This window comes from Candoia aspera, chromosome 15 (assembly GCF_035149785.1).
Source record: "Candoia aspera isolate rCanAsp1 chromosome 15, rCanAsp1.hap2, whole genome shotgun sequence".
Taxonomy (NCBI): domain Eukaryota; kingdom Metazoa; phylum Chordata; class Lepidosauria; order Squamata; family Boidae; genus Candoia; species Candoia aspera.
This window is the reverse complement of record NC_086167.1, coordinates 16571625-16593444: the sequence shown is the minus strand read 5'-3', so window position 1 is coordinate 16593444 and position 21820 is coordinate 16571625. Positions and strand designations below refer to the sequence as shown.

At 56.5% G+C, this 21820-nt stretch overlaps 2 protein-coding genes across 2 annotated transcripts; one reads left to right on the top strand and one right to left on the bottom strand.

Moving 5' to 3' along the window:
* The first annotated feature begins 25 nt into the window (after positions 1-25).
* On the top strand, positions 26-9212 carry LOC134505643 (sodium-dependent serotonin transporter-like). Its single transcript, XM_063315467.1, has 13 exons — positions 26-176; positions 1860-1994; positions 2731-2950; positions 3167-3305; positions 3590-3724; positions 4803-4906; positions 5496-5623; positions 6233-6345; positions 6736-6867; positions 7328-7444; positions 7822-7911; positions 8477-8644; positions 9132-9212. The coding sequence occupies exons 1-13, from the start codon at positions 26-28 to the stop codon at positions 9210-9212; spliced, it is 1713 nt and encodes a 570-aa protein (XP_063171537.1).
* A 2876-nt stretch (positions 9213-12088) lies between these two features.
* On the bottom strand, positions 12089-21393 carry ANKRD13A (ankyrin repeat domain 13A). Its single transcript, XM_063315651.1, has 15 exons — positions 21207-21393; positions 20065-20197; positions 19724-19848; positions 18642-18687; positions 17629-17772; positions 16584-16779; positions 16326-16392; positions 15457-15538; positions 14851-14912; positions 14586-14716; positions 14146-14303; positions 13903-14034; positions 13641-13801; positions 13244-13311; positions 12089-12789 (listed from the first exon to the last, which is right to left on the bottom strand). Exons 1-15 carry the CDS (start codon positions 21288-21290, stop codon positions 12597-12599), a joined length of 1782 nt encoding a protein of 593 aa, XP_063171721.1. The 5' UTR covers positions 21291-21393; the 3' UTR covers positions 12089-12596.
* Positions 21394-21820: the final 427 nt, after the last annotated feature.

The window sequence follows — 21820 nt, the reverse complement described above, 5'->3', positions numbered from 1 at the left end:
GATGTCTGCTAGGCCAGCCGGCTCGATGACCCCCCGGGCCGCCTCTCTCCTCAGCCAGAGAGATGGCAGGGACACCTGGGGCAAAAAGGTGGATTTCCTTCTGTCCGTGGTAGGATTTGCGGTCGATCTGGGCAACGTCTGGCGCTTTCCCTACATCTGCTACCAGAATGGAGGTGGTAAGGAACCGGGTCATGAGCTGGGCACCGATTTGGGGCAGAGATGACGTTCCACCCCAACCAGGGACCCACTTCTCCTTCCCCTTCCCTTGCAGCCCACTGTTCTGCTCCTCAGGGGGTCATAATGCTGGGTGGAATTTTGTGAGATTCCCCTCCACTTCCTGGAAATCAGCTGCTTCCCCACCAGTGCAGTTTCGGAGGCTGGATTTTAGAAGATGGAAGAAATGACCCAGAAGGACAGGGAGTCCCGTTTAAATCCCAAACATCAAAGTGTCGACGTAGCCTGTCAGTTGATAGGAGACATTTGCTATTGTAGGGATGCTGTTCCAATTTTCTTTGGCTCTAAAACTACTGTGCAGACCCCCATAAGATTTCAGTCTCTGGATAATGTACGAATAGCTATCATTAAGGTTTTCTCTCTGTTTTGGGGTGGGGAACTGTCCATGGTATTTCTTTTCAGCATCACTGAAATGTATTACACAGACAAAAAAATGTTGCTAGGCAAAAAGGCATCTCTTTGGGCCCATTGGATATTCTAAAATCTGAAACGTGGCACTGCTTTAATGCAGATCAACCAAAACATGATAAAATTGCAAACAGGTTTTACCCTTACTTTGTGCCATTATGGCTTTAACTTAAAACACCTAAACTTAGCAATCTGCAAGTTACTGCTTTCTTTTGCCTCTAATTTAAAATTGGTTGTGTAATTGTTACTACCCTATTTACCATGTTTTCAAAGTAAGTAAATATGCAAATAATCACAAGAAAACTACTTAAAAAGGGAACATAAGTAAACAAATAAAGTCGATCAAGGCAGAAACAAATGAATCAGACACTGACTGAACCTCTGTATCCGAATTACTAAATGTTTACTTTAGATTTGTAATGAATTTCTGTGATATTAAAGAAAGGCATAAGAAAAGTGACAGAATATCCTCCTTAAACAAGCAAGGAAAAGAAGCCTGAATCGCAAACCTCCAGTTCACTTCGGTGGCTTGGTGGGAACACCATTTAAGGTCAGTTTGATTCCAGCATTTCAGAGCGAGGCAGGTGCATGCACACCCAGGGTCTGCCCCAGAGACCTTTACTTCTTCAAATGCTTTCCCAGCAAACAGCAGCTATTAACATTGCTCACTGCTGCCTGTGCCTGTGTGTTTCAGACAGGGAAAGCTGCAAGCCGGCAGGCTTGTTCTTATTCATTTAGCTTGCGTTGTGTTATCTGCTTCACCTTGGACATTTTTGCTGTGCTATAACAATATGTGCCCCTGTCATGCCTGTTTCTAGGCCACATGAATGCAGAGAAATCTGAGGATGGCATGGACCTCTTCACTTTTGTGCAAGCAGCTGCTGGGGGGGGCCTTTAAGAAAAGTGGGGTTCAGGAGGAGCTGGTGGGGAGCAAGCAATGTCACCGGTCACCGCCTCATTTAAAATACACAGATGGGATTTGATGTATGCATAGATTCATTATGCCTTTTTCTGACATCCACCCTCTGAAGCTGGAATTCCCAAACTCCAATCATTGAAACCGGCTTTCCTCAAGACAGACCTCATGGGGGGAGGGGGGAAGTGAGCATGCAAGTCAGCTCTTTCCCCACAGCCAGAGAGAGAGAAAGAAAACAGTGGAGGATGCTATATACTCATCCGTAGCTCCTGAAGCTTCTGCCCTTTGCCGTTCACCATAGGAGCATTTCTCCTCCCCTACCTGCTGATGGCTGTCCTTGGAGGGGTGCCCCTTTTCTACATGGAGCTGGCTCTGGGGCAATTCCACCGGGTTGGAGCCATCCCCATCTGGAAGAACATCTGCCCCATCTTTAAAGGTAACAAGCCAGCAAGATGGAGCAGAAATTTTCCCCAAAGGACAAAGGGTGGTGCGCATGGGCACGTGTGCACATGTGTCTAAAAGTTAAGGAAGTGGGGCCTTTAGGAGTTTCAGGGCTCCCCCCCCACCCTTTTAATGAGAGGCGTTTTAAATGCTTTCCTGGAATTTCAGATCTTTATCTTAATCTTTCCCTTGCATTCTGAAATGATCTCCCCAAAAGTAGGACTGTCACCTGCTTCTGATTCTTGGAGTGGGCGCTGAACCCTACACCCAACCTCGGCTCCCAGACCCAATTTGATACCCAGGAGGCATCCCAGCCCAATCTCCAGCAGGCTGAAAGAAAGCTTTTAGCCTGCAAGACCCTCCTCGGGCAACTACAGCCTGCCAGAAATTCCGGCCTTGCCAGCAGCAACAGTTTGCAGCTGAGGTCCTCAATGCCACCGCACTCCAATGGGTGGCACAGATTAATGTATCGGTTATCATTGATGGTTGTTGTCATTTGTACATTAGTCAGTTATTTGCTGCTTTCTTTTACGCATGGATCTGGTCCGTTGGACACTACAGCAAAATGGAGCTTTGGGATCCAAAGTACTTTACCTTTGAATAGGTGCTCGGGAGCCACGGAGGTTAAGTGGGCTCTGGGTCCTTCAGTGGTTTGCAAGAGGCCTCTGGAAACGAGGGGCTGGATGAGAGTCTAGGGGCCACCTCTGCCCGGCCGTCTTCTCCTTTTGCAGGCGTCGGTTTCGCCATCTGCATTATCAACCTGTATGTGGCGTTCCACTACAACACCATCATCGCTTGGGCCCTCTGCTATTTCTACTCCTCCTTCACACCCACCCTGCCCTGGGCCAGCTGCAGCAACCCCTGGAACACCCCCAGCTGCGTCAGCTACTTTGATGCCAGCAACGTGTCCTGGACGAACCACTCCAAGTCACCCGCTGAGGAGTTTTACATGTAAGGGGGGGCACACGGAGGGGCTTAGAAGCACTGAAAGTGGCCAGCTGATCATGGGAGGCTGACTTTGCGTCATGGAGCCAGGGCTGGTGAATTAGGTGGCACTCCTGGAACAGCATGAGCCAAAGACAGAGAGTTCCTGGCATCCATGTAGAATTATCCACATTGGCATATACAATATTTCCTCCCTGACTGAGCGGCTTCCCTTTGCTGTAGGAGGCAGGTCCTGCAGGTGCAGGGTTCACGTGGTCTGTCTGACGTGGGCAAGATCCGTTGGCAGCTGCTGCTCTGCCTGTTCCTCATCTTCACCATTGTCTACTTCAGCCTCTGGAAGGGGGTCAAGACTTCTGGGAAGGTACAGGCTGTCTGGGTGCCTTTGCCTGCACAGAGGAGGCCCCATTATAGCCCCTGCCGGGGCCCAGATGCCTCCTCAAGGAGAGCCCGGGGTCCAAATTCCTTTCCGCACAGCTGTAGAGGCGGGCAGAGGGCACCGACCCTTGAGGTGTTCTGCAGGAAGGAGGGCAGTGGAAAATCCAAGAATGGGAAGCAACACCCTTCCTGGGATCTGGAGGCGGGTGGTGCTGGTGAAGGAGCATGGCCAAAATCCTGCAGCCCGTCACAGCCCAGCTGTCTCTCCAGGTGGTTTGGGTGACGGCCACTCTGCCGTACGTCGTCTTGTTCATCCTGCTGATCCGTGGCGCAACGCTCCCAGGGGCTTGGAGAGGAATTGTCTTCTACCTGCGACCCGACTGGGAGAAGCTCGGGAGCGTGGCCGTATGTTTCTGCATGTAGCTATGTGATGGCAGTGCTTGGAGACCAGGCTCTTCTGCCTTGAGCAGGCACAGCTCAGGCTGAAGTTCAACAGGAGCTAGAGAATGGAGCAAAGCTACTCAGGATCTAGAGGCAGAGAGGGGCTTGCTCCTCCTCCCCATGTAGTGCTTGCTAAAGATTTCCACCCAGGCATTACTCAGGGACAGACCCACCAAGGACCCCCACATTTCACTGCTGTGGAGTTGTGGCTTTTCCCTGCAGGATTCAATGAGCAAGCCATCTGGGCCGGGTTCAGAAGCAGACACAGAAAAACGGTCCGCCCTGCTGCTTCGTTCGGCTGGCTGGGCATGTGGGCGTCCTCCTCCAATTCCAAAGCAATCCAAACTCTTCTGAGATCTATTGGATCCCAGATCCTCTGCCTTTCCCGGAGCATTCACCGCTTTAACTCCACACCGCTCAGGGGTCTCCCCGAACAGAGGAAGTGCCTTGCTGGGGAGGTGCCATGGCCCTTCGCGGGAAGGGCAGCTCATTTAAAGGGCCGCGTGTTCTGGCTTTGCCACCCCACTCTTCCCTCTTCTGCAGACCCACAAGAAAGAGGCCCTGATCTGGCAACCCCCCAGAGAAGATCAGAAAACCAGTTGGGAGGGAGGGACACGTTCTTCCCCTTGTTATTCTTTGGTACCCTTGGAAATGCAAATCATGAACTGAATCACACATCTCATTTGCCATCTGTGGGGAATGGATTGGGGTGGCCTGCTTTCACCCAGCCTTTGCAGAGCCACACTGACAATGCACTTCCTGCCCGTAATTACCTCTCCCGATGCATTGATGAATTTTAATCAAAGCTAGTCAGGGGCCGGGGTGTGGGGTGGGGAGAAGAATTGACCAGAAGCTACAAGCCGATTCCTTCCTGTGGTCCTGGAGGCTCGCGGGCTCCCTTCCTGCAGTGAAGACAATAGTGAGGGTGCTGTTCCCAGTTGGGTGCTCAATCCGAGGACTGGCCTGGCATCTGCCCAGCTCCCTTCCTGAGCCCTTCCTGGGAGGTCCTTCACCCATCACAGCTGTGCCTCTCTCTGTTCAGGTGTGGGTCGATGCAGCTGCCCAGATCTTCTTCTCCCTGGGGCCCGGATTTGGAGTCCTCCTTGCGTTAGCCAGTTACAACCCGTTCAACAACAACTGTTACCGGTGAGGGCTCAAGGCCGAGCAGCTCGCTGTCCACAGACCCACACTCTTCCTTATTCCCTTAATTGCTCCATTGCGGGGCAGACCTAACATTAAGAAGGTGGGTAGCTGGCGCTGGGAGGGTGTCAGCCTAACCAGGCATTCCGATTTGCATGGGGCACTGTTTTGCACATGCGCCACGTAGAAGCACCACTGTTGCTGGGGTTGGGAGCAAACGGTAGTGCCGGATTTAGGCACTGCTGTTTGCTCCCAACCCCAGCAACAGGGCAGGTACAGATGCCAAGGGGCAATGAATGAGTGGACCCCAGCTATCAACCAGCTGCCACCTTTATCTAGGAGGATGGCATGGTCTTTTTCTTCTCAACACCAGATGGCCAGACCCCTTGGCCTGCTCTGGGGAGGAGGCTAAGCTTTTGAATGCTTTCGACTGCACCAGTGAAGTAGCCAGTGCCCCTGCTTCTCCCGGCTTTCAAATATTTTATTTTATTTATTTGTCAAATTTTTATCACCGCCCATCTCCCCCATAAGGAGGGACTCTGGATGGTTATATAAATATGCCTAGGGAATTCATGGGTTTGTTGTGCCTTTCCAGAGATGCCATCCTAACCAGCCTGGCCAACTGCTTCACCAGCTTCCTCTCGGGATTTGTCATTTTCACCGTCCTGGGCTATATGGCTGAAATGCGGGACATGGAAGTCGCAGATGTAGCAAAAGACAAAGGTTTGTGACCGTCTCTCGTCGGCATCAGCGGTTCCCCCACACAGGGAGCCAAAGGTGGCTGCCAAGGGCTGTGGAGTTTGTAACAGCTTCCTCCATTGGTGAGAACCAAGAATAGCCCTCAGCTGGCATCTGAGGGCTGCATAGGCAATGCCTCCTCACCCTTTAGAAGATGGACCTACCATCCCCTAATGGCGTTCTTCTCAGGAGAGGCTTGCCTGCGATTAACCAAACCAAGGTTTGTTGAATTAACTTGATTCTCTGGATTCAAGGAACACAGCACGCTCAGCTAAAACGTGGCTGGCTTACGGGTGGCTCTCTACTCCGGGGGAAGCCACCCAAAGAATTCTAAGGAAGTGCCCTTCAACCAGACAGACTGCAGTCCTGTTCACACCACATGCAGTCCCCACACTGCACCTACCCAAGTGGGAGGGGAAGCAGACGAGCGCTTTTTTGGGGGTGGGCCGGCACAAGTCAGGGAAGGCTGCGGTGAGCTCTCATGAGAATGCCACCCACGCCTGTCCTGGCGCAACCTCCCTTTGGCCTGTTGGCTGCATGCGGGATCCAGCCTGTGGAGTTGAGGGGTGGTAACAGCACAAGGGTCTCTTCCAGGGCCCAGCCTCCTCTTCATCACTTACCCAGAAGCCCTTGCCAACATGACCGGATCCTCCTTTTTTGCCATCCTCTTCTTCCTCATGATGATTATGCTGGGACTGGACAGCACTGTAAGGCGAGTTTCATTTTGCACTGAAGAGACACCCTCAGCGGCTGTCGGTCGGCAGGGACAGCGCTTTAAGAAACGTGTGTTCGTAGGTACCTTACCGTGGTACTCACTCTTTTTTGGCTCAAAAAAGAAATGATGCCCAGCGTGGAAATATTTCCAAGGGCAGAAATTGGGGGAAAACAACCTGCACTTCCCAATTTGTTTTCCAAACAATATGTTGTTATTCCTGTTCAAGGTTTAACAGTTTAAACCTCTCCACAAACTTTTCAATGGGTAGAATTGCTCTGAATTTGACCGAGCAGCCCTGTGCTCCCCAACACTCCCCGGCAAAGTCTCCAGATTCTGCCGCTCACTCAGACCGAGTTCTTGGGGGGGGGGGGGCTGTTTGCAGTTCGGGGGCCTGGAAGCTGTGATCACAGCCCTGATGGACGAATATCCCCGAGCCCTGGGTGAGCACCGTCAGCTGTTCGTGCTCGGACTCACCGCCGTCTGCTTCCTGGGCTCCCTCGCCACGCTGACCAATGTGAGTTATGGGGGCATCGGGCATTTCTCGACCCTTTGATCGCAGGGCTAGGCAGCACTTCCCTGGTGAATGCGAGAGAAAGGCCCGCTGGAGTACTGGAGGACGCTGAGACAGGCTGAAAACGACCCTTGCCCTGTAGGTATTTCCAGGAAAGGGAGTATCTTGTTGAGGTACTTGCCCCGCAAGGTAGAGTGTTTTATTTTGCTCCTATTGTGGGGGTGTGGTGAGCAAGAGGGGAGCCCCCAAGCGGGCTAATCATGGGACTTCCCCCTACTAGAATCCACCACGAGATGGCAGAGTGATACCTTAAAGGCCGACCACCGCGTTGTGGTGTTGCCCACCTTCAAGGGGGGCCAAGACTGCTACCAGCCCAGCTCCTCCTGGGGGCCTGTAGCCTAGGCGGAGCCCCCTGCGTCCCTCCCAGTTTCACAGCAGGCTCTTCACTGGTGTCCCCATCCAGGGAGGCCCCTACATTGTGAAACTCCTGGAAGAGTTTGGTGCTGGTTGCTCCATCGTAGCTGTGGTGCTCCTGGAAGCCGTTGCCGTCTCCTGGTTCTATGATAAGGAGAGACATGCTGTGGCCCCGCTGGTGGGGTGGGGGGAGCCTCCAGAGGGCCCTCGGTGCCATCCTCCAAAAGCTAGCCGGATGCGCCTTTTCCGAGAATGGGTGGAGTGACGGTTCCTTTGTGGGTCTCCTTCAGGGAAAAACTTTGCAGAAAAGAGACCCCACAGACAGAGCCTTTTCCCACCATCTCTGCAAACCTTCCTGCACCTTTCTGATTTCAAAATCAGTCTCCGTCTTGGCTCTGAGCAGTTGTCCCCCAGAATGACCAGGGAGAGGCCCCAGCCCCTTGAAGACCCCTCCTCAAGGCTTAAAAGGGTGGGCTTTGCCCGAACTGATGGTGCCGAGTCAAAGATGAATGGCTTGGCTCTTTCTTCCTAGGAATGCAGCAGTTCTGCAGTGACGTGAAGGCCATGCTCGGTTTTCGGCCAGGGATGTACTGGCAAGTGTGTTGGAGAGTTGTCAGCCCAGCCACCTTAGCAGTGCGTAACACATTTCCTCCATCACCGTTTTTACGTCCCCATCAGCCAGACTAAGGTTGCAATAGGGACAAAGGGGCTATTCACTGCCCCCAAATGCTTTTAGCTGAAGATGCCAAAAAAATGGGGAAACCCCAGAGGAACGTGGGGATGAGCGGGGGAGGAGGAGGAAAGGCGTGGCTATGGATAAGCCGGGTTGCCCCATAAATTAGAAATCAAAGCGTGCCCCCTAAAGGAATATTCTTTGCATCTCCGTTAAGGGCCTCGCTCAGCTTTTAAGCCCTTCCCAAAGCTCTAGAGGAACTGGGCCAGTCAGACTAAACCATGATGGAATGAGAAATGGAATTCTGGGAGTTGAAGTCCACAGTCTTCAAGCTGCTGAGGTTGAGAAAGGCTGCTCTAGGGTGAACAGCACCTTGCTTACTGTTTGGTATAAGTGTCCCTTTGTGGGTGGAAGGGATGAATTTTGTGGCAGGGGGCACTTGTAAAATGGACAGGACAGGGCAATAGTGGCAGCTGGGTGTTTTCCCAGAACTGGTTTTCTCCTTACCCCTTGCCCCTGCCCCAGTTCATTCTCATCAGCTCCCTCCTGGACCAGCCGCCCCTTGTGCTGTTTGGCTATGAGTATCCTGCGTGGAGCATCAGGCTGGGACACCTGATTGGAATGTCATCTTTCCTTTGCATTCCTGCCTACATGGTGTACAAGCTTGTCTGGACCCCTGGATCGCTGAAGCAGGTCAGGGAAACACGATCCTAACAACTCTGCCTGGGGGAGCCCCACAGCCCTCTCCTCCTGCAGATCCGCTGCCTAAAGGGTGATTCCCTGGCCAAGAGACTGTGCTGTGAGTAGGCAGAGTCTCGATCCAGTCTCAGTTCTGCTATTAACCAAGTCAAAGGCAATTGATCTGAAGCAGGTTCTACCTGCAGGGTTTTTGAAAAACAAAAAAAAGTGGGGGAGGAGGGAAGGTGCATTTATGTTACTATGCTTGGGCCATCCTCTGCGAAACTGAAAATGTTGACTTGGATGCAGATGATTAGGAAAGGAGTTGGAAGTATAAATGCTCATATTTTAACACCTTGAGCATTAGATCTGGAGAGGAACCGTGCATGGAATGCCACAGAGCTTGGGTTGCTGTGCCTCAAGAAGTTCTTGGGCAGCTGGACGAGGCAGCCCTGCCTCACCCTCTCTCTCTCTTCTCTCTCTCTCTGCCTCGGCCACCCAGCGCCTCGCCCTGTGCCTTCGGCCAGAGAAGATTGCACGGGAGCTGTCCCTGGAGATGGTGGATGTGCCAGCCTCCCTTTAATTCCCTTGACCGACAGACAGCTTCTCCTGCCTACCCCAGAAACCCAGGCCGTTCTTTGCTGACCCCCCCCCCAACAGAAGAGCACCTGGCCTGAGGCAGCAACCGAGTGGACGCCCAAGCCCAGTTGGGTGGGCTGGCCATCGTCCCCCGAGCCAACTCTCCAGCACCCCCTTCTCCTGGAATTGCTGCCCCCACATCTCATGCCTCCTGCCCACAGCCCAGCTTCTGATCCTGGGATGCCTGACTGAAACGTGGGAGGTGTCTCAGAACGGCTTAGAGAGGACAGCAGGGCAGGACGCCGCCCTTCTGTGGTGCCTCAGGACCCGCCCCTGCTCCGCCCCCCTTGGGGTGCTGGGCGTTCGCAGCCGACCATGTCCCAGCCTCAGCAGAAGGGCCCCAGCAGGGACTTCTAATACAGCTTTCTCTGGCCTAGGGGGGGGGGGGGGTTAGCCTCTGCCTATCTGCCAGCCCCAGCGCTGGCAGGAGCGACGATAGACACAAAGATCAAAGATTGGCCAAACTGCTGCCAGCTCCGGGCTTCTGTTGAGATAAAGATCGCTGGTGCGTGGAATCCCTGGCCCCGGCTGGCACGCTGCATTTTTCAGTTCACCATCCTATCGCTTATTATGGGGGGGGGGTGTCAATCGCGGGGTAGGAAGGAACGCTGAAGACGCTTCTCCCGAGGCGGGGCTACCTGGCGGCTCTTCGCCGCTTTCCAAGAAGGTCCCCGGACCGGCCGGGCGGCGCCCCCGGACACGCCGCTCCTCTCCCGGGGCGATAAGACCAGCTTCTGGGGAACGGCGTTCTCTCGCTTCGGAGTCGCCCGGGAGCTGCCGTCGTTCAGCCCGTTTACGTGGCGCTACGCTCGGAATCCGCCCCAGCCGTTCTCCCCGGGAAGCCGGGGACAAGAAAGGAGGTCCGCTTGATGCATCACACTAAGCCGCGGTTTGTCCAATAAGCCACCACCGGCTGCGTCCGGGGACCAGGCCGAGCCTGCGGTTACCGCTTCCATCGCGCAAGGTTGCAAACCGGGACCGGCTGACGGGGGAAATGGGGGGTCGCGCGGCAGCCCCGCCCCTTCCGCGCCGGACGAGCGGGCGGGGCGCTCTGCACGTGTCCAGAGGCGCGCTTGGGCCAAGGGCTGCGACGAGCGCCTCCCTCTGCTCTGCGCTGGCGCGAGGATGCCGCGGAGCTGCTGCCGGGGAGCCGCCCTGCTGCCGCTGCTGCTGCTGCCGCCGGTCGCCCTGGGAGAGGCCGGGGAAGACGCGGCGGCAACCGGGCAGCGGCGGCCCTTCGCCGTCCTCCGGAGGCAGAACCTGGGTGAGGAGCGGCGGGGCGCCCGGAGTCCCCTCCCCCTCCCTCGAGCGCCGGCTGGCCCGCGGGGCGGGGGCGGGGGGTCTCCGGGGCTTCCCCAGCTTGGCCGCGCCTCTCGGCCGGACCTGCGGGCAGCGGGGCTTGAGCGCGGCCACCGCCCTGCCGCAGAGGGTCTCCCCGCGGCCCCTGCCCTGCCCACTGACCGGCGGCCGCCTCTTCTCTCCCGGAAGCTCTGCTGGGAAGCGTCTTCGGCCTCCTGCTGGTCGCCACCGTCCTGCTGGCCGTGTGCGTGTATTGGCTGCTCCGCCGGCGCTAGCCCGGGAGCGCGAGAGCCGGCGCCGGAAGACCGAGGCTCCCTCCACCCGCGGACCGGCTCGGCTCGGCTCCCTCCGGTGTGACCCGTCCGCCCCGCGCTCCCGCCGGTGGGCCGGAAGAGGGCGGACCGGACCGCAGCGGCTTGCCTGAGCTGAACCTTCTCTCTTTCTTGAGATGCTGGGCTTAAACCGGCAGATCGATTCTCTGCTGCTGCCCTCCCTCTTTGGAAAGGTAAATATTTGCAGATAATCCTAATAACGTCTCTGAATTATTTGGGGTGCTTGGGAAGATCATCTTTCCTACAGAGCCAAATTCTGTAGGATAAGGCGACAGCTTGAAGCTGCCTGCGATTGTCGCCTATAGATTGGTGGTTTGAGTTTAACAAAACCAATGAACTAGCCAGGATTAAGAAGGCTGCAGGACCTGCTGATCCCAAGGGATTGCATCCCTGTTTGGAAAGGCCAGCAGCAAAGCCACCAAAGACTAGTAGAATCCTGTTTTTCATATGCCAGGGTTGGCCTGATGCAAAACGGATCATCAGCCCTAAAGTGTTTGCAAATCTATCCTGATGGCGAGATGGGAGGCTGCCTGAGACGGGGGAGGGACCGCTGTTCTGGGCCAGAGCCTGCAATCCAGAGGACGTTCATGTGCACCGGTTCATGGGCTGCACAGAAAGCGATCCTCACCTTTAGCTTTCTAATTGCCAACAGAGACCCCCCCATTCCTGGGATTCTGATGACAATCTTTCGCAGGGAATGCGCACCGAAAGTATTCACACTACAATTTGCCCAAGTTGCTGCTAACACTTCTTAGAAAGTTCTGCACTTTTGTTTTTACATCCCAATAGGATTCTCCTGATGTATGTTAGCGACTTTGGGATATATAATAAAACAGTTGTCACCGTGCAATTTTGCTTAGCTGGTCTACATCTCAGCGACCCTTTGGGGTGGGCTCAGCAAGGGCCTGGCTTTATTTCAGCCAGCAGGACAGCCACGATGCAGCAGTGCATGGCTTTCGCTCTCAGCAAGGCATGCTCTGATCCTGTGATCAGATTAGGCTGTAATGAAACAGCAGCATGGCAGAACGCGTTCCAGGCTCTTGCAGTTTTTCCGTGCTAGCTTCACAGAACTGCGAGGGCTTTTTGTAACTGGCCCCGTTGGAACGCTTCTCAAAGGTAGCCTTTTGCTTAACATAAAGAGCTCACAGCACCCCACTCACCTCTTTTCTGGCAAGGAATTCAGCCAATAGAGGAGGTTGCCCCCGCTTTATTTAAAAACACAACCCCCCCAGCAAGTGGAAGATTTGCTTGGGGGGGGCAGAAGAGGGAAACGCTTGGGAAGGCTACAGAGGGGTGAAGCATTTGGGGGGGGGTTCCAAAGAGAAAGGAAAAGCACTCTGATGTAGGCAGACTGTGGGGGAGGCTTGTAGGGTGATAAAAAGGCCCCCGACAGCCACTGAAATCTTTGGTAGGCGAGGCAGAACCCCCCACTGCGGCTCAGGTCCCCCCCACCGCCCCTCTTCGAGGCTGGCAAGAGTCCACTGGCCCCGTCAGAACAGCCTTTGGCAAAGGTAGCTCGGGGTACCCCCCTTCAGTGCAACAGCTTAGCGCAGAGGAAGACGGGCAGATCTTTGGGCTCAAAGCTTTGGCGAGAAAACGGAAGAGCCCCATCCCTGCTAAAGATGCCCCCCCCCCGCAGTTCCCAGGCTGGAAGGGGCCCAGGGCGTCTGGCGCTTGCTCCCACAGGCGTCGTGCTGCTACTTCTCCAGCAGGGAGCGCTGCAGAGCCTCCCGCAGCTCCGCCTCCTCCTCGGCCTGCCTCCGCTGCTCCCGTTCTTGCTCCTCCTGGACGGAGAGCGCCATGGCCAGCTGCAAATCCCGGTCAAACGTGGAAGAACCGCGCAGGGGCGGGTGGCTCCCGCCATTTGCCAGGAGGCTCTCCTGCAGCACCCTGTGCGGGGGAGAAAAGTGTTTTCTGGCAGGCGGGTGCAGATGCCCACCGCGAGTTCTGCTACAGATGGCTGCTTCCCAGACCGTGCCTGGAGGCCCAGTGAGCCCCAGTCCTGGGCCTCGGCTTCGGGGGGGGGGTCCCCCTCCTGTACCTCCCAAGTGCGGATGTTCGTAGGGGTGGGCCAGCCCCTTCCCAAAGCAGACAAGGCAGCCGCCAAGAGGGCTCTGCAGGGTGGCGGAAGGAGGCACACTGAGTCAGAGCCGCAAGGAGCGTGGGTCCTGCCTGGAGACGGGTCTCAGCCCCCCCAGAGGCTGTTCTGAGGCCGCTGCCCTCCCGCAGGCCAGCCTGCGTGTGCTCCTGGGGAACCAGCAGGGAGGCGCGCAGGACGTTCAGCCCCAACCACAGGGGCCCAAGCGCTCCCGGTCCTGCGGCATCCTTGGGCTCTCGGCCTTACCTCTGATACTGGAGGCCGAGGTCCTGCGAGAAAGACACGTCCCCATTCAAGTGTGGCTCCAAAGGCTCCTGGGGGGACACCAGGCAGTTACAGACCCACTCCCCAGCGGGAGGACCAGGCCCCCTCCTGCCTGCAGGTGCAAACGCTGAAGGAAGCTCATATCACTCAGAGGCATGCACTCCACGGTGGGCCACGTCCAGAGGACCACGTGGAAGGCCGAGGACAACCCACAAATGCACACGGATAAAACCGCAGAACTAAAATGTCGTCCTTGGTTGGAACGTAAAGTGCAACTTGGGGGCCCCAAACCGACAGAAAGGCCCAAGAGGAGCCCAGTGGGCAACGCTCTCGACGGCTCCCCGAGAGAGGCCCGTGGAGGACCGGGGTGGGAACTCACCAGGTTCTGGCCGGACTCCATCAGGCTCTGCCGGATGGCGAACTGCATGATCTCGTTGTCCTCGTCTTGCACGTGCAAGTCCCGGCCATCGTCCTGAACACGGTAGGATTCGGGGATCTCGAAGACGGAGGGGTCGACCGCGAAGGCAGGGGCTGGAGTGGCTGGGGACAGGGAGAGGAGAGCTGTGATCGGGACGGCCGCCAGCAGGCCTGGGAGGTGGACTCAGGCCCAGACGGGCCGTGCTCTCCCGTTGGCTTCTGACACTCTTCAGGCCCCGCCCCCCGAGCAGCCTCCTCACCGGCCGCCCCTGAGGGTGAAGCTCCTTCCAGGGTGCTGCAGCTGTTCACGCTGCCAAAGGTAATCCTTGCGTTCAGGATGTGGAACAAGGGGATTTCTGCAGGGGGGAGAAAGGGCAGACTGAGGAGCCAGGCTGCGGGCGACCTCTGCCACCATGCTCGGCCTGGAAGGCGCTCCGGATGAGAAGCGCAGGATGAAAAAGCCTTACCGATTTTAACAGGGAACCCAGGAGGGAAGTCCAGCATGATGAAGTCCTTCAGCCGGGCAAAGTGGGCGCTGGTCCTGGCCATCAGGTCCACAATGGGGGAGACCTGCTCCACGAGGGAGAGCGGGAACTCTTCGGACATCCACAAGTTGGCTTTGAACCTGTGTGAGAGAGGTGGGGTGGCCATGCGGGTGGGGGCGAGCGGGGGACACAATCCTGCCCGGGGGCCTTTTCCCGGCTGGCTCAGGGCCTCCCCCCAGAGCCAGAGTGCGGTGGGGGATTTAGGAAAGGAGAGCTGCTCGTCCTCAATGTGGGGAAAGGAATGGGGGCTGCTGCACCCGGCCCAGGATGCCCCCTCTGGCCCAGCGGGTGCCGGGCTCTTCCCAAGGGAACGGGGGGGGGGGGACAACCCCAAAGAGAACTGGGAGAACCGGCGGCTTTACTTCTGAGTCCGGACAGTCACTTCCTTGGGCCGGCCGATATCTCTGTCCTTCAGGTCAAACTGAGGGTCGAAATATTCCTCTGGTGTGAGAGCTGTCGGGTTGTTGGCCGAGGCAAATTCTGTGGTGAGGTCCTGGGGGAAAGGGAAAGGTGACGCCCTCAGGGGCTGCTGTCTCCCCCAGAAGGACCACCCCCACCCCTAGCGGAGGGCAGGAGGGGCAAGTGGGGCGTGCAAGGCCGGGGCTCGGCGGGCGCCGGAAGACTCACCTGCTGGGCCCCATATTCATGCTCGATGGTGCCCAGGAAGGACTCCAGGGGGCTTCGGTCAGCTAGGAGGAAGGGGAAAGCAGACGGTCAGTTCCCAGCCGCTGCCCACCTCTGGGCCTTTCCACCAAGCCGCTCAGGCTCAGCTCACAAGCACAGAGGGAAGAGGAGGCCTTGCAGTGGGAGGAGATGGGTGTTAGTTTCTCTGCTTTCTGAGCACTCCCCTCCCCTGGCCTTAAAAGAGCCACACGGTACGAAGTGCCAGTTTACACTGGGGCCCTGGATACCAGCATCTCCAGAGGCTGTTGCCGGTGGCTGGTCGCACGGGCGTGGTGCGCTTTCACACAATCCTTTTACCTCAAGGAACAGTTGGGTGTGTGGGCTCTTCAAGGAACTAGAAGGAAGCCAGGCTGGAAGCTGAAGGCAACAGGGATGCCAGTCCCCGAGGATCGAAGTGTGAGCGCAGCATGCGGTGAGACTACTTTAGGGTTTTAATTTCATTGGGCCTTCAGCCACGGAACCTGGTCCCACCTCTGGCCACCAGCTCAGCTGCTAGGAGAGCCTTGGCCAGCAGTTGGAGGCGGCCTCCGTCTGTCAGCAAGACATTACCTTTGTATCTTCTCTTCTCCTCTTCGGTCAAGTGCTCCGTCCGGATCTTGGTCACCACGTTCACATGGTTGGCTGTGAAGACCTCGAGAAAGGAGGGAGAAGCTCCAGATCTGCCCAAAGTGCCAGACCCAGACAGCCTGGGTGCCCCCAGAGATGCTGCCCCTTCTCTGACCCTCCTGAGGCTCAAGTGGCCAAACTCGAAGGACTTTTCTGTTGGCAAGCACCAGACCTCTGCTGCTGTGCCACAGTCCAGGCCACCCAGTGGGCTGCAGCTTCCATCATCCTTGCCAGTGAGGGAGAGTTGTCTATGGGGTGATGGGAGCCACAGTCCACCCCTTACAGTAGGCCATAGGCAGGGAACCTTCAGGAGACCTCCGGCCTGCATAACGTGCCGCAAGTTTTCCCCGAGCCATGCAAAGAAGAGCCCTCCATGTGGTCCTCCCACTGCTGCAACAGGTTTGACGCTCCTGAGCTCGTCATTCCATTCTCTGAGCGCTGCCGGTCAGGCCCTGCTTGAAGCCATAAAGCTAAGCAACCCACACCTGTTCTTCGCCCCCAGCCTCCGATTCTCAAACGCTGCAGCATTTCTGGCGGCCAGATGGACCTTTTACAGACTCGCTTTCTAGGTAAACCCCTCTCCATAAATCCTGGTGCTTTCTTGAGTTGAGAAAACTCAATGTGCTCGCCCGAGACCATTTGTGGGTTAACGACAGCCAAACGCCCCCTTGCTCCGACCAGAAGAGAGGCCTTCACGCTGCTCGCAGACGTCCTGAGCGCTGCAGAATGCAGCTCCATGGCTGTTTGTCCTGCCAGGGGCGTGCAGCTGGCAGGGAAAGGGAGGCCTCTGTGCCAGAGTCCAGGCAGCTTACCTTTGCTTCGTAGTCGTTGACCACTTCGCTCCTCTCAGTTTTCCAGACCCAGAAGCCGGAGGTATTCCTGCGAGGCAAATACCCATTTCCAGAGCCTCTGTGCTTCTGCCGTTCCTAAGCCCAGGGGTGACTCAGTGTTCCTCAGGCTTTCTCAACCCTCTTGGGGGTTGCGTGTGGTCAGTTCCCCACAAGGGTCTTGTCGCGGGAAAACTACAGGGGACGGGGACAAGGGTTCCACGACGGAGATGCCCACCCTACCGTTCGAATGCAATATTCCTGGTATCCAGAGAGGTGTTGATGATGGCAGAGGTCAGCCGTCGCTCCACCTCCTTGTTCTTGGGGACCGTGGAGTCCAAGGTCAGCCGCTTGATTTGCTGGGTGATCTCGAAACGCTCGGCCGCCACCACTTTCTCATCGTGGTTGACCTCAATCAGCTCAGCCCAGTGCCCAGTATCTGGAAAGCCAAGCAGGAAGTGCTGAGCTGAGTCGGGACAGGGCTTGTAAGATCAGCAGGGAGCCGAGGGCCAAGCCCGCTGCATGTAGCTGAACCAGCCAAAGTCAGAATCCCAGCAAAACTTAGCAATTCGGGAACAAAGAATGTGTTCTGGCCATAGAGAAAATCCCAGCCCTTTCTGAAAGTAAATTAGTGGGAAATCCATATTTAGGACAGCAGCCAGTTCAGGAAATTCATTTCTGGAAACTGAGCAGCCCGCAGAACAGTGCCATCCAGGGGGAGATGGAGCCTGCCCCTGAATTTTGCACATCCCTAAAAAACTCAACGCCTAAAGCTGGGGTGTTTTACTGAATGCTTCCAAAACTCTGCTCTAGCAAAGGTTTAAGCCTTGACTCCTAGACTTATGCCACATGCTGCTAGATATGTATATTAGGCGCCCCTGATGTTGCTCAAGAGCAGCACCTACATCCAGACTGTACCGAGATTTTTGTTAACTCTGCAGGTCCACTTTTTTGGGCAGTGAAACTAAAGCAAGACAGAGACTGCCTTTTGTGCATGCCGTCATGGCAAGGGTTAGCGATGCTGGCAGAGAAACAGAAAGAAGGGGCTGGAGTTTGTGAAGGCAAAGCCCAGCAGGCTGTATGCCCGCTTGGCCTCTCCCACGCTTGTGACTTGATCTTTATCAAAACTTTTACGGGGTGAAGTACATCCCACAGGATGTTAGTACTGATTCATCTCCTGGGTCTCTCCAGTTGGGGGGGCACGTACTCTTCCAGCCAACCCCACCGTCTCCAACAGCGACCCCTGTAGCCCTTCCTCCCCCAGGCATGGAACTCTGGCGCTTCTCACCTTCCCCTCTGAAAATCAGGCTGCGCCTCCCTCGTTCCCAACTCATGTTTTCAAAGCCCAGTAGTGTGATATCCACGCGGAGCTTTGCGCCGCTCTTCCAGATGCGGCAAACATCACTGGGGCAAACTCTGGACACCAGCGGGACTGTTGGGAGACGCAGAGAGAGCAGAAGAGCTAACGTCCCTTCTTTTTTGGGAGGGTGGATGGACAATACGCTTGAGAATCCCCGCCCAGCATCCCCTTCATTAGACCCCTTGGCCAGGCTCAGCCAGAGACTTCTGAGATGCCACCGAGGAGACGGGAGTCCAGTTCCCACATCGTGTTTTGTTTGCCCATTATTTGCTGAATAAACCTCAGTTGTGTTCGCACGCCAAGTAAACCACGCTGTAATAGTTCAGCTCGTACAAGGCGCTAACCTAACACAAAGCAAAGGCTTAACGTGATGTGCAAATCAAATCCCTGCCTAAGAACACACAGGTTTTCTTTTCCTTGTGTGCAAAATCCCTCCTGCTGCATGAATTTGCCTCTTTTTAAAACCTCAAACTCTGAGCCATGTTTTCTGGCAGAAAATCTGCCTACCTTAAGGCTGCTCTGTGCAAAAAGGCCTCTCCATCTACACAACCAGAAGAGCCCCAACTCTAACGATAGCTGACCAGGCAGAAAAAATGGGATTCGAGAATGTCAAGCCCCACAGCTTACGCTTTATCACCACCACCACCACCACGTTTTTGTAGCGTTACACAGAAGAAAGGTGAAGCGTGCATCATGCATGCAAAGAGGAATGTATTTTGCATCTTGAAAGATTCAAAATGTATGGTTTGAAAACAAAAGGTGATTAAAGGGCAGGCAGTACTTCAGAGTGGCAGAAAAGATGCCGGTTGGTCACAGGAATACCGTGAAACACAATTTAATCCAAAATAAGTATCAGCTTCCCAGGCTGAGTTGGATCAGTGTTTCCTCAGTACAAGAGGATAGATAAACCTCCAAGAAGCGGCAGCTTGATTCAGACTTACCCCAGCTGGTGAATTCCCACTTCATTTCCACATAAAAATCTGGAGTCTATGGGGAAAAATGAAGGAATGAGGCTGAGGCGTGATTTGGCTTGCAGTGGGCCCTACAGTGTGAGCCTGTGGCATTAAGGAACAAGGAATCAACGCCCTGCATTCAGAAATGCCATTCAGCTGGTGGTGCAATCCGGAACGTGTTTACCCTGAAGAAGCCCAGTTAGGCTGACTCTCAGCTAAGTAAAAGCCTAACGGGTTTTCAGGAGAAATTTAAGCCAACCTGGAGAAGGGCCAATCTGTGTTCAGGCTGTGGACTATAGACGTGGGGTAACGGAAGGCCCCCCAGTTTTTCACCCAGGTTGTTTCATCATTTGGGGAAAAGCTTCATGAGCCCTACCATGGAAGAATACAACTAGCCAAGAAGAGCAACTGTTACGTCAAAACAAAACAAAGCAAGATGAAGTTTAAAATGGATGCTTCTAAACTAACAGCCTGTTGTAGTGCAACCCACCCACACGAACCCCTGGTTTCACCCATCCTTGGAAGGAGGAGAGGAGGGGAAAGGGGGGCCTCTAACCCACCCAGGAGACTTTGGTTGAGTCTCTTTTCAAGCTCAGCAATCAGAAATTATCCTCAAAATTCACTTCTTGGCCTGGAACCATTCCTCTCCTGCTCTAACCAGCAGCAGCTCTCAGCACTGCGGGTTCTTTTCCCCTGACTGGGCAGTTGATTTCTTAGTGAGAGATTGTACCCAGGGTCTCCAGCACAGACCCCCCAAAGTTGGGAGGAAGGAGACTGACAGAAGCCAAACCAAGAGGCAGCTTCCGCAACAAAACCACACCGCCCTGGAGCCAGTTTTCTGGATATGCCGATTCCCGCTTGACAGATCCCTCGTGCCATTAACGCTCAGACGGTAAATCACAGGAGGGAAAGGACAAGATCTCCCTCGCAGCCCTTCCCCACCTGAGCTTCAGAGAAGGCGATGGATGACACGTCCCATCGCCCCAACCCTCAGGCATGTCTGTTGAAAGTGGGAGACGGAGTCCAGCGCACAGGACACAGCGTGTCCTGCTCCTGGCTCCTCCATTTACCTCACTGATCTTCTGAAGCAATTCAGGGACGCCGCCAAGGGTGGTGGACGTCTGCTGGTAGTCACGGTGCTGAAGGACCATGTGGACTATTTCCGGATCCCCGGTGCTGATGGCCTCGTGCAAGACTGGAGGGAAGACAAACAGAGCTAAGACTGCAGGAGGGGGCAGTGCCGGCATCAGAGCCTCCCAGCCAGGAGGAGAGTAGCCCCAGCCATACGGAGACGTAGCCTTTAGCGCCGGTCTTCCAAACCTTCGTTTCTGGGACAGCAGCAACAGCAGCAGCAGCCTCACCCTCCCCGCCTCCACCGGGTCCTTGGTCCCCACCCTCTCCCAGGGCTCACCTGTCCAGCCCTGAGCGTTCTCTTTCATGACATCTGCCTTGTGCCGCAACAGGACTCGGGCGGACTCGACGTACCCCAAGGACACTGCCAGGTGCAACAAGCTTCGCCCGCGGGGATCCTGCTGGTCGACATCCTGGTGAAAGATCAAGAGGGAGGCCTCTTCTGAGCCACCAGGACCCACGGGACTCACCACGGACCCGGGCAGGACTTTGGCCCTTTTTCAGACACGCCACAAACTCTACGGAAGCAGCTGCAGCTCTGCGACTGCGTTGCTTCGCTGGGACACAGACAGGCAAGCTCAGAAATGAGACAGCGACCCTGTGGGACACCCCCCCTTCCTCTCCTCTCCTTCCCCCAGCCAAGAGAAGCCCCTCCTTGAGGGGCCACTGATGAGGAGACTCTTCCCCCCTGTCCTAATCATGCCCCAGTGAATTTGGGGAGCGGAAAGGGGAAGCCGACTTCCCCAGCCAGACCTTCCGCCTCCTGAACCTGGCGCTGCCTCCTGAGACCAGCGGCAGTTCTCCTAGGTGTCACCAAAGAGAAATCCCTGGCACGGGTGGCACCGTCCCTGGCCTGGGGCTCTGGGCACACCAGGGCACTCCAGCCCTGCCCTCGGTCGTTGCACTGAGGTGAAAAAGGTCTCCTTTGGGCGCCTCTCCCTTCGGCTAGAGTCAAGGGGCGGCGGAGCCCGTTGCTCTGCAGGGGAGCCCCGCTTTGCGGGTGGGCTGGCCAGGGCGGGCTGGCTGGCCGGGGATGATGGGAGCGGGTCTGCAGCACCCAGGAGGGCGCTGGCGGGGGTCTGCCGGCCCTAAAGGAGTGGACCCTCGGGCGGAGAGGGAGCTGCTGCTGCTTGAAGGTGCCCGGGGGGCGCCCGGCGGTGCCAGGCGAGGCGGCGGCGGCGGCGGATGGGATGCGCACAGAGACAATGAGCGTCCGGACGGCACGGGATGCGAGCGCGGGCCGGCATGCATGGCCCCGCGCCCCTTACCTCCGCCTCCGGCCAGCCCGGGCGAGCTGAAAGAGAAGAGCACCTGCGGCTGAGGCGGGCGGGCGTATGGGGGCGGCCTCGGGACCGCGCCGGCCGAGCCCCGGCGCCCGCGGCAGTCTACCTGGGAGGAGCCCCCGCCTCCCCCGCGCGGTACCTGGCCCTGCAGGGCGGCCTCCAGCTGCCGGAAGTCGTTCCTCCAGACCAGGAGGTGCAGCGGGAACCGGGCGGCGGCGCTCATGCTGCGGCCCCGAGGCTCCTACGCTGCCCAGCCCGCGCCCCGGCGCGCCATGGCCCGGCCGGGCTCGCACGGACCCTACGCTGCCCTCCGCCCGGCCCCGCTCGCCGCCGGGCCCGGAAGGAGGGAGCTCCGCCCTGCGGCGTCGGGGCTCGGCGCTTCCCCGCGACGCCAGGCACGCCATCTTGGGGGAGGGCAGCGGCGGCCCGGCTCCTTGCACAGCCGCCATGTTGACGAAGGGCGTCGTCGGCCGCCACGCCCTCGGGCCTCTCGGGAAAGACGCGCGTATCGTCGACCGCCATGACAGCTAAGGGGACGCTTCCGCTTCCTTCGCCGCCATGTTGAGAGAGGGCAACCTTTGCAGTTCCCCCCAGAAACGGATCCTAAGCAGATGTGCAAAGGGGTGCTTCTTTGGAGAGCAGTCTGCGTAATGTCTTCCGGTTTCAAAAAGAATGCGGTGAAACCGCAACTGCGAATAATTTCTCTCAACCGCTCTTAGAGGGGGCACCGTGAAAGCGGCCGTTCTGCCAGCT